Here is a 12,723-nt window from a genome sequence, read left to right on the forward strand (position 1 = left end):
ATATTTATTTATATTGTTCTGTAGTTTGCTGGTGGCGTTACATAGGTGTCTCAAATTAACATTAAGCCCAAATTTAAAAACAAAATTTTAGTAAATGTTATCATAATTTGTTACCAGTCAGCACAATAAAAAAAAGTTTGAGCAGCAAATTGTTATCGGAACTTGGCCCTTAAATTACTTCGTTGCGTTCGACTCTCCTAACCCGTGAGAAGTTAAAGCAAAACAAATCAAATATTTAGTTCATTCGAACGACGGTGTTATTTTGTCAATGAGCCATCGTATACCAGAAAATAAAACAATTTGCAGTAGGTATTCCGAATTATGGTTGTTATAAAAATAACATTCTTGTTTTACTTATCACTTTTCTGCTTAGTAGTTACAGGCAGAAAACATAAATTGGAAATTAAGGTGAGTTAGCTTATAGGTTATAGACAGTCCATATTACTTTAATTCTTTTTAAGCTGACTTATTGTGTAGTTAAAAACAGAGGCACTAAATTAAAATGGCTAGAGAAATAATATGAAGCGCTGTAATTTAACATAATGTGGATATATTAGTTTTCTTAAGTCAGGTGGAGAGTGGTTTTAGGCTTACTGATACAACTTAGTATTTCACCCCTAATTCGTCTCTATAGACCTAGATTTTGACAAGCCAATTAATCATAATTGTGAAGATCATAACTGCTGCAGCTGTCACAGAAGACTCCTGTGAAAATGGTTGCTTCACCTATTTTACTTATGCCTTTAAAGCCTTTATATTAAGTAGCTTACTTTTAAGAGCACATTATGCTACCTATTTATTCAGAAATTTGCTTTGAAAAAATTTTTTAATGTTGATTGGTCAATATTCTTACTTGCTTCTTAATGTTAAATGGCACTTCAAAAACTTCCAATGACTTGTGTTAATTTTCAGAATGATGCACGGAGATACATTGCCCTTAGCACATTTGGCTTCTACAAAGGTGGTAATCTTAGTGTTTCACTTTCGAACTTCCATGCTGATCCATTTAGCGAAACTGATGTGGTAAGTTAATGCTATTTCAGTAAATTTTGAATTAACCAACATATTTTTATTTTGCATCTACATTTAACTTTAGTTTATTTCCTTGCAGGGTATTGCTATAATATGAGCAGGTTTTTTTTACCAGTAAGTTAAATGATTTTTATTCTGTTGGTTATTTTATATAATCATACAGTTTCTGCCATTTTGTCATGTACATATATATAAATGTGAATTTTTTTTATATTCCTAACACTTTCTTCATATGTGTTTAGAAAGACATTTTTAAAATTCCCATTTGATTCTTATGAAAGAAGGTAGTGTAGAAGGCTGTGAAATCTAGGAAAATGTTGGGATAAAATCACATAAAAAACATCAAAATAATATTAAATCAAAAATCTCAAGACTGGCTAAGAAAACTTTACTACTTATAGGAATTTAAACATTTTTTAAAATTATTTTTGTTTGTATTGAATTTATGAAACTACACACGTTTCCTTAATTTCTTAACCAACGTAGTGACTTGATAGTTTGAATAAAAATTTACTTTTGTTAAAATGTAAATATTTTATTAACATTTTTGCAGTATTTAAATTTAAGGACAACTGACTTAACCAAACCTTTTATTTAATTATGATCACTGAGACCTGAAAAAACCTAGCCCTTTTGAAATCATCTGGCCCTCCTGGAGAATCATACAACTGGCAGCAATAAAAACCACATAAGATTTACTCAATAAACAGAAGGTGGGTATGTGTCCTTAGCAGCTAGCAGGAAATGTTACAGAAAATCACATTCGTCGTGAAACCTCTGGCTAAATACAAATCTTGCAAGGTACCTACCCAGTGAAATGTGGGATTCGCCACCCATATCTACAGGTAACACCCACCATGTAGCTGATCCACAACCACCAAAGTACTCCCACTAGCTCACAGGATCAAGAGACATATCTTGGTACGAAGGAAAATACAACTTTATCTACCGATGGTTAAAATTCTATAACATATCAATGTATCCTAAGCATAGTAACTTATTAGGTTTGTTTTACTTGAAGTCTCTTATTGACCTTTTAACTCTTAGGGCACCCTTGTGTGTTTTACTTGCCGGAAACAGTATATGGCGAATGGCCGTTTTACTCGAGAGAGCAATATGCTTGGGTAATGCCTTCGATACTCCTCTTAAGGAAGAGTTGCAAATGCAAGTCGTCTGCTGGTTGTTTTGGCGCAATCATTGACTTCTATGTTGTTCGTAATGTCCGTTGTATTGTGATTTTTGGAAAAATAATTTAAATTAGGCTATGTGTCACGTTATAAATGACAATGATACGTTGGAATATTTATATCTCATGATATTTTGAATAAAGTTTTTTGTTAACATGTTTTTATTTCATCACTAAAGATTATGTGGAGTATATTTGTATTGGCAATCTTATGTTGAAACACACAGAATGTAATTTGATTAAGCTCTCATCATTTGTGGAATAATTTTAGGTATTGCCTAAGCAATTTCACCTTCAGACGAATCTTGGTTTGCAATTATATTTTTCCAGATATCTGCTATTGAGCCATGTAAAAAAATTAAAAAAATTAAAATAAACCCCCAAGTTATTCTCTTTACATATATGAGAGTTACCTACCTACTCTTTTTGACCTCTGTCCATTTGCTCCTAACTCTCACAACTCCTAGTGAACAAAATAGACTGCAAATAAAACAAACATATTGATAGTATGTCAAGGAGAGATGATTTATTTGCTTTTTAAAGGCGTTCTCATACATTTTTAGCTCCATAAAATTATTATTTGAAGCTAATCTGATAGTCTACTGCAAAATAAGTAGCCCTAACTTTTTTTGTTATTAATTTATAGATTTAGTTATTTCATGTACTTCATAGGACAAAATATTCAAAGATAATAGAACGGAGAAAACCTCATCTATCTGTAAAAATGCCTGTTCACTGCAGACAGTTTCCTATGGAATTAAAACTGAGGTTTTTTTAAATTTTTTTTTTTGGCCTGTGGGTTTTCTTTGGTTACTGCCCATTCATTCTATCAATGATCCATTCTCATTTTGTCTCCACGAGACATTTTATATCATCCATTCAAATAATTTTTACAGCTAGCAGGCAAGGACCGATCTGTTTCTTAATCTTTGTGTCACCTGGCTTCATCTACCCATAATTATATTTTGGCAGGCAGCAGTAGTGTGTAGATCTTAAGGGGTTATGTATGTCCTGTTCGAGGTCATTATTTTATTTTTATGTGTAATATGGTTACCCTTGTTTTTTAGTGGCCGAACTTCAACAAAATGAAAAAAACACAGTGTGTATACTTTTTGCGTAATTAGCTGGCAAAGTGGAATTTTTGACATTTTTATGCAGTATGGCTAATAAGAACCAAATGGAATAAAAAAACTGAACATCTTTGGGTTTAAAGGCAGTTCTTTTTGCTACTGCATGGTATTTTTCAAACTTCTTTCAAAAACTTTTATTTCATTTCATTTAACCTTTCAAAATAATAAAATTTCTGAGTATTTTAAAAGGCTAGCTAAAATTAAATACCTAATTCATTTCTGAAAGAAATCACTTAGTAGCCAGTAAAATTGATTGCAAACCTAAAAAGTTCCAGTTTTATATTCTATTTCATTCTCATCATCCATACTGCACAAAAATGTAAAAAATGCAAATTTTCCACCTAATTATGCAAAAAGTATGCCATGTAAACACACACACTCTCTCTCTCTCTCTCAAACTCTCACACTCTCTTGCTTGTGAAAGTTTAACCACTCAAAAAGTCTGCAAGTTTAACTGTGTGGAATGTAAATATGAAGTAATGACATGGAACAAGATATACACCCTTAATATTCATGCTGTTGTTTAGCTACACAGATGCAATCCGTGTGTGTGCTATGTGTCAGTTTGGATTCACGTTGGACCGCACGATGAGCGATGCCATGAACCCCTACTTGGACAGCCATCCAGACAAGTGCTTGCTGCAGGACCTGAACAAGAACATCAGCAATGATGTGATCTTCTTCATACTGGACTTCAAGTGCAGTCGGTGAGTTTGCTTCTTACAACCAAAGTTTTGGCCACAGACAAGTTATTCATGTTAAATTTCAAAGTTTGGTATCCTTTGGTAGCTTGATTCAATCTTAAAACTCTTGTCTTTAGTAAACTATTTTTGTTAAACTCATTGATCCTGATGGTATGATTGTGTATATATGATCCTGTGGTGCATGATGCTTGTACTTCGAAAGATGCTAGCCAAACAAGAACTTGAATATTAGTCCGGGAGCATCGTGCATCCCGTGGCAAGATTAATGAAGGGAACATACCGGAGGTCTTATTGAGTCGGTAAAAGTATGTAGTTAAGTAATTTCAATGGTGACATTCTCGGATATGTTGCATGCGACATTTATGACATCATCTAAGATGGCCACCATTGAAATGAAAGAAACGGGCATATATTTGTGGCTATTTAAGCAATTTTACTTTCTAAAAGCTCATTGGAAAGATATTTTCAAGGGCCATAATAAATCTCTTGGCATGTATTACAAAAATAACTGTAGTTTGACCGCTACTTTTGTTTAAATGAATAAAGCTATTGAAAATTACCAAAATGTCATGCATGTCTTTCATGTGTTGTAAAAAATCTGTGTTTCCGATATCCCGAGTGAGCAGAATGATTCAAGAATTCAAATAACTGTCTAGTGATACCTATAATTTGAGCGATTTAAATGTTCTGTTCCATTATAATATTTGTTCATATAACTACCATTGCATTTACAAAAAAGTGCAAGAGTTAAGGGAAAAATTCAATGACACTGGCGCACAAACACATCTAAACGAGCTTCTCTCAACAATCAAAGAGAGTGATCTCTTGAACAAAATGAAGATATTTCATGAACAAGAGGAAGAACTGAAACCAACATTTCGAATGTTACGAACATATATGAAAATTATAGAATGTTTTCTGCTATTCTTGAGGTCTGGCAGGAGTGCAAATTGGGATGTGCACCTTTCCTCCCTAGCAGACTTTGTAAAATACTTCTTTGCATTAGACTTGACAAACTATTCAGGAATGATCGCTTGGTACATTTCTGATATGAGAAATCTGAAAGAATCTGATCCAGGAATATGGCATGAGTTCGAAAAGGGGAATTGGGTAGTAAATAAGTCCAAAGTACCCTTTTGTGCTCTTGCCTGTGATGAGGCATTAGAACATCAAAATAGAGCGATGAAAGTCACAGGGGTCATTCCATACCAAATCAACCAAAAAAAAATATTTTTTGACACCCACCGTCTCAGATTTTGTCGAAACTAGGCATGGTTGTTCAATTTATTGATGTAAGTAACCATACCAATTTGTTTTGCTCTATCTCTAGTGGTTTAGATTTTACAGCCCCTTAAAGTTTATGGTTTATTGGCATTATAATCATCTGGCCGCCGTTAACTAGATGTGTTGTCCAATGGAAAAAAATTCATATTTTTTTATTTACTAACCATTTTGTCTGAAAAAAATTAAGTTTGGATCAATGTAGCAGGAATAATATAAAAAATGAACAAAACTACTAAGTGTTTATTTGGAACCATAAAAAAATCTCAAAGTGTAATTTTTATGATTATTGATTATTGATACAAAATGTAGAGTTTTACGGAAAATGGTAAATCTCATAAAGGAAAAAGGATAATCATGAAATCTCTGTTTTGTTTTTGTTCTAAAAGATATGTTCTACCTCATTAAACAGTAAGATTTGTGGTTTTTTTTACTCCTTTGATAATTTTTTTTCACTTCAAAACACAAAAATGAGTTAATTATTTAATTTTGATTAAAAAGCTGCTTTGGCCGCTATTTGCCTGCCTGCCTGTGTTTCTGAATTATATACAGATGATTAAAATCCTACCATATTTTCCTTTTAGTATCCCACACACCTTTTTATAAAATAAATTACCTTACTTGTTGCTTCCTGTTTCCCATGCTGTCAAATCCTGCATTCCTGCCATGACATAAACCTGTTCTCTTTACACTCACAAATATGTAAACAATTGCCAGTGTAGTTTACCTATTTTTTTGTGTTTGTGCCTGGCTGCGGACTTCACGCACCCCTTCCCCTGTCTTCTGTGCTCGCCCTCTTCCAGATCCAGATGCAAGATCTTCTCAGGAGATAAGCATGAAGGCCAGCAACTGATACAATCCGTGCATAGAGAGAGAACAAGGCGGGCTGTGTGTGACCTTGTGCATGTCCGAACCTGCCTTCCCCTCACAGCAGCATTATTTAATATAGCTTCCATGTCAGTCCGTCACAGGCAGTTGCCATGAATGAAGTAAGATTGGTGCTTATACATAACAGTCAATTAAGCATTTCAGTAAATGAGTGTTATTGATAGTATTTATGTGTTTTTATTAAACTAAATGAGTACCAAAGTGCATTGTTGTTATGTTTTGTTGAACAATGAAGAAAAAGTGGTGTTGGAGAAACTACTGAAATGATTGCCATATGTTACACTATGTCAAGGACAAGTCTATACAAGGTATTGAAAAACTTTCTGAAGAAGATTTGAATCTTTTGACATTAAGATGTGAATCCAACAAATTAACAACTGTTTGCCTTCACCATGAAAGTGTTTTTAAAGAAGTATGAATTTTTACAAAAGGTGTGTTGTGATCCTTTCAAAAGACATAAAACTGTTATTAAAAAAGCACTCCGTGTTTAAACTGTACAACAGAGTAGAATCATCTTATCAAAAGGGTACAAGGTTAAAGCTGGTCAGAAACTTTGTGCGTTTTGCAGGAATAAACTTTTAAAAGATAAAGAAGCTGACAAGGTTGATAGTAATGATGAGCACGAGAATGGACAAACAACGGATATAAGACTAACATTTAGAGATGAACTAAACCAACTTCAAAAAATACTGTAATTTACTAGCTAAATACTTCCTTTCATGAAATTGGATGTTCACCAATGAAATTACATGCACTTGGTCATCATAGCAAATCACGTTATGCTAAAGAAAAGCTACAAATGTTCATGAAAAAGTAAAATCAAAAATTGAAACTGTTCTTGAAGTTGATCTACCAGAAGAAAAAAACTTGTTAGAAAAAAGTATGTTGCAGAACAGTGAAGACATGGATAAACTAGTGAACATTATTAAAAAGGAAATTATAGGTGCATCAAGAAAAAAACACATTCAAATGTTGACAATACCAGCGACCAGCCATGGCAAAACGGAATGCGACGGAATAGGGGGTACTGTAAAACGCATAGCTCGGAGGGAAAGTCTTAAACGACCTCTGGAAAAACAAATTATAACAGTGGCTGAACTGTTTGACTTCTGCAAGACCAGAATTGAAAATATCAGTTTCAATTTTATTACTAAAGAAGCAGTTAAATTGACTCGTCTTGCTATGGAAAGTCGCTTCAAAGATGTTCAAACTCTTCCAGGGACAAGATCATTTCACAACTTTCAGCCACAAAATGATTCACAAACAATTGAGGCTCGAAGAATTAGCAAGGATGAAAAGGCAGCTATTGTTTTTTATTTATTTAGCATTCAGCAAAACTATCTCGTGAAATTAGAAGATTAGTACCCTGGATGTTTTATTGCTTGTGTTTATGACAGCTTTTGGTACTTTGGCATGGTGAACGAGATAAATGCTGAACAAAAAGATGTCACGGTACAGTTTCTTCATCCCCGCGGACCATCACCATCCGTTTTTTGGCCCAAGAAAGAAGATACATGTGCTGTGCCCATTCCTCATATTATTGCTATGGTGGAACCGCCAAAAACAATTACTGGAAGAACCTATCAGTTTTCACAAGAATGTATGACAAATATCCAATCAAAATTTGACAATCTAGAAGAATTTTGAAGTACAATGACCTAACAGTGTTACAACCGCAAGAACTGTAAGCCTTAATAACATAGGAGTATTGCATGTGTGAGTAAACACACTAATGTTTTATGTAGTGTAATTTAATAATTATATTTAAATTGAACTGCAATCTCATTACTGAGGTCAGTTCTGTTTGTATTTGTGAGTGTAAAGGGAACAGGTTGATGTCATGGCAGGAATGCAGGATTTGACAGCATGGGAAACAGGAAGCAGCAAGTAAGGTAATTTATTTTATAAAAAGGTGTGTGGGATACCAAAAGGAAAATATGGTAGGATTTTAATCATCTGTATATAATTCAGAAACACAGGCAGGCAGGCAAATAGCGGCCAAAGCAGCTTTATAAACAAAATTAAATAATTAACTCATTTTAGTGTTTTGAAGTGAAAAAAATTATCAAAGGAGTAAAAAAACCACGAATCATACTGTTTAATGTGGTAGAACATATCTTTTAAAACAAAAACAAAACAGAGCTTTCATGATTATCCTTTTCCCTTTATGAGATTTACCATTTTCCGTAAAACTCTACATTTTGTATCAATAATCATAAAAATTACACTTTGAGATTTTTTTATGGTTCCAAATAAACACTTGGTAGTTTTGTTCATTTTTTATATTATTCCTGCTACATTGATCCAAACTTAAAATTTTTTTCAGACAAAATGGTTAGTAAATAAAAAAAATATTAATTTTTTTCCATCGGACAACAAATTTAGTTAACGGCGGCCAGATGATCAAAATGCCAATAATCCATAAACTTTAAGGGGCTGTAAAATCTAAACCATTAGAGATAGAGCAAAACAAATTGGTATGGTTACTTACATCAATGAATAGAACAACCATGCCAAGTTTCGTCAAAATCTGAGACGGTGGGTGTTATGGTGTGGTTGAACTGACATGGAATGACCCGAGGACTTGTTGGAATAACTCAACAACCCAGCACTCTGGCACGTTTTTTTCTTAACAGCACCTGAGCTCCAAAGACTGTCTCAAGAAACACTGAAAATAACTGGTAGCTCATCGAATCCAGAGGTTACACAGCACCATCTCAACAACGACAGAATAGCTAATTCCCAAGATAAAGCTATTTCAATCTTACAAATTGAATTGAAGCGTATTGGGAATCCTTTTAAATATGAAGGTCCAGAGTTCATAAATATATCAACCAAAGCTGTATATAGTGAAAAAATAACAGCAGAAGTTGGGCACATAGAATCAATAGGCACTGAGTAGGGGGAGCACGCCGGTTCTAGGACACTATAAACAAAGGGACAGGTGTTTGTCTGAGCACGTGGGGGGGGGGGGGGGGGGCACCACGTGGTCGGGTGGGCGTTGCCGGGCGCCACGTGGAGGGGTCCGCAGGGGGTTCTTGACGTCACGTGGAAGGGGGGGGGGGGTGTAGTAGGTGAAAATAGTATGTATGGCGCCACAGGCTCCCGGCGCAAGATTGGGATTGACTAATCGATTGTGAGCCAACTTCGGTAGGATCGATATATCTCGTCGGGTAACTTCGGGCGTGTACGTTGCGGAGGGGGAGGTGGATGGTGAGGGTGTGTGTGTATGTTTGTAAATGAGGAAGGCAGGTAGCGCTAGTGTCGCCCGCCGGAATTATTTTTACAAGTATAAAAATGTGAGGGCAAGCGACGGTTGGATTCGAACCTTCGTTTCTGGATCGTTAGTCCGTCACGCTAACCACAGGACCACGAGACTATGTTGGAGAAAATAATTTCAGATGTTGTATATATGCTTATAAAATATTTTTTTAAAGAGAAGGTATATTTTTTATAGTGCTAAGCGTGAAATGTAAAAACGGGCAGCCGCCATGTTTAATTTTTTATAGTGGTAAGCGGTAAATTTAAACGAGGCGCATCGGCTGCTATGCGGCCGCCATGTTTATTTTTTTTATAGTGCTAGTCGGCAAATTTAAACGGCGGGAAATTTAAAAACGGGTGGCCGCCATGTTTTATTTTTTTTTTATAGTGCTAAGCGGGAAATTTAAACGAGGCGCATCGGCTGCTATGCGGCCGCCATTTTTATTTTTTTTATAGTGCTAGTCGGCAAATTTAAACGGCGGGAAATTTAATAAAAAAAAAATGTATAGTGTCGGCTGCTAGTCGGCCGCCATGTTTTATTTTTTTATAGTGCTAAGCGGGAAAATTAAAAAAAACAGGCCGGCCGCCATGTTTATTTCAACATTGGAAAAAAAATAATTTTGACTGCTAGGAAGTAACCAGAACAGCCAACTTTGAAAAAAAAAATTAAATAATATTATATGTATGACAATCGATTGCTGAAAGTCGCCATCTTGTAGTACAGCATACCAGGCCGCCATCTTGTAGCACAGCACACCAGGCCGCCATCTTTTTTTTTTCTTCCCCATTTAAAGTCATTGTTTTTTTCTTTTCTCAAGTTTGAATATAAAAAAAAGTATTATTTCATCAGCCACTACTCTATGACTATAGTAGTAGTAGTAGTACATAGATGCCAAATTTTGAAAAACACACACACTGAAGTGTAGTCATGTTTTCTTATAGTACTAGACCAGTATAGTCATAGTATGCTTAATTTGGTGTGTAGCATGTCTGTCTATAATAATAATAAATAAAAAAAGCTATAGGCATTACTTATGCTTATAGCGTGATGATAAAAAAAATTATACTTTACGTATTTCAGCGAATTCAAACACATTTGTTGTGTTAAAGACATAATGTTCTCTCGTAGTGTGTGTATTGTGCAAATGAAATATATACAATAGTATTAATTACTTAAAAAAATATAATATTATTTATAATATATATATATATCACCAAATTTTATTTTTTAAAAAAAAGTATGCTTATTACGTCACTTGTCATTTAAAAGAAAAAAAAAACTATTGTGCATTTATAGGCATTATATATATATATATTTAAAAAAAATTAAAATATTTTTTCCCAAGGGGTTGGAGCCGCGCAGACGACGATGGCACGTATTCCCTCGCTCTTTCCTACGTCCCCCCCATTGTCATTTATTTTTATTTTTAAATAATGACTCAGACACTGGCGCCCGCATAGGGAAGCCGCTCGCAGAGGGGTTTCGGCTGCAGCCGAAGAGAACTGTATACAAATATAATTTCTTCCAAAGTTAAAATATATATTTCCCCAACACTTAAAAAAAATATTATGTCTACCTGGTGTGTTAGTTACCTGTACCTGCCATTTGATTAATACCAGGTAAAAGTAACTTGTAATAATAATATTTTGCCATAGTCTCGTTTACCAAAATGTTTCTGTTAAACTATAATGTATGTATGTATATATTTTTTTCTCACAGCATTTATTTTTTTTACGAGTAGCGCATTGCTACAAAATTATATTAAATAGTACGTTTATTTTTCCAAACAAAACGAGTTTTAAACCTTAACACCAGTCTACCATGACCGCATAGTTCTTTACACGTATTACTAATTTTCTGCATACTAAGTTACCAGCCACAAGTAACACATAATGGATATTGAAATAATGTAGTCAACACAACGATATTACTTAGTTAAAAAAAAAAATTATTTTTTATCTCCTCCCCTACCCCGCTGGGCGTCCATAGCCATCAGCTTGGCCACGACTTTGCCGCTAGGCAGAGCCGGCACCTGCTGCTTCGTAGCAGGTAGCCGGACCCCTCTTTTTTCGTCGGCTGTTAGCGGCCGACCCCAGGGACATGTCCCAGAGGGGCCCGCCACCAACAGCAGCGGCGAAGTCTTGGCCGGCGGTGTTGGTGGAGGAGGAGGGGGAGACGACGGCCCTTCCAGCAGGTCTTCTGCGAAGAAGGCCGCCGCAATGTCGGCTGGTATACTGGTCCCCCCCTCCTCCACCTCTTCCTCGAAGAAAGAGGCCGCCAACGCTGATGGGATCCGTTCCATTTGTCTGGGGTTGGGGAGATCTGTAGAACGTCACACAAATTTCAGGCATCCTATCAAGAGGACGATTTATATAAATTTAAAAAAAAACAGGGGAATATTTTATTTTTACATTTAATCAGGATAGATTGAATATACTTTGAGAGGCAACTTGAAACAAACTTTTATTTTTACGTTAAATCATGATAGATTGAATATACTTTGAGAGGCAACTTGAAACAAACTTTTATTTTTACGTTCAATCATGATAGATTGAATATACTTTGAGAGGCAACTTGAAACAAACTTTTATTTTTACGTTAAATCATGATATATTGAATAATATGCAACCTATCATGGTAACAGGGAATATATATATTTTTCAAACATCTCTACACATTTTCTTTAACATACCGACGGTTTTTCTCTCCACATGCATAATGGAAAGGATCATGGCGCGGCGCGGTGGGGGGAGGTGAACACACCCCTCTCGGGATAAGTTTTTTTCTTTTTTGTGTGGGGGGGAGGCGGAAGAAGCGCTGTTGTTTGCCTTCAACCCCCCCCCACACACACACACACATATATATACACTTGAAGCCCCTCCGAGCAGGGGAGGAGTGGTGAGCGCTGTTGTGTTCCTGCAACCACTGCTCGGAGGTTACGTCAGCAGTGTTCGTCTCACTGGTGAACGTAATCAGAGGAAAAAATGGAAATATGTACAATTATTAGGAGAAATCGGGCGAGGCACGAGTTTTAAAAGGACACAGATCTTTATGCCCCCCAAGGTAATGTGCTGACACCGTCTTCAGAAAGCCAACGCTTATCGTCTCCTGAAGACAGTGCTACCTTGTTCACTCGCTCCGTAAACACGGCGTGGCCTCGCGAACAGAAATGGTATTGACTGCCTAGAATCCGGGAATTTTTAAGCAAGCAATACAGGTAATGAGGGAACAGAAGTGATC

The 12,723-nt window shown here is 35.6% G+C and overlaps 1 protein-coding gene across 1 annotated transcript in view; it reads left to right on the forward strand.

The window, feature by feature from the left end:
* The first annotated feature begins 227 nt into the window (after window positions 1–227).
* Window positions 228–12,723, forward strand: part of LOC134545313 (protein GPR107) — a 66,341-nt gene continuing 53,845 nt past the window's right edge. The window contains exons 1-3 of the mRNA XM_063388575.1: window positions 228–408; window positions 913–1,023; window positions 3,913–4,055. Coding sequence (XP_063244645.1) covers window positions 322–408; window positions 913–1,023; window positions 3,913–4,055 — 341 coding nt within the window. The 5' untranslated portion in view covers window positions 228–321. The remainder of the gene's footprint in view (window positions 409–912; window positions 1,024–3,912; window positions 4,056–12,723) is intronic.

This window comes from Bacillus rossius, chromosome 1 (assembly GCF_032445375.1).
Source record: "Bacillus rossius redtenbacheri isolate Brsri chromosome 1, Brsri_v3, whole genome shotgun sequence".
NCBI classification, from domain to species: domain Eukaryota; kingdom Metazoa; phylum Arthropoda; class Insecta; order Phasmatodea; family Bacillidae; genus Bacillus; species Bacillus rossius.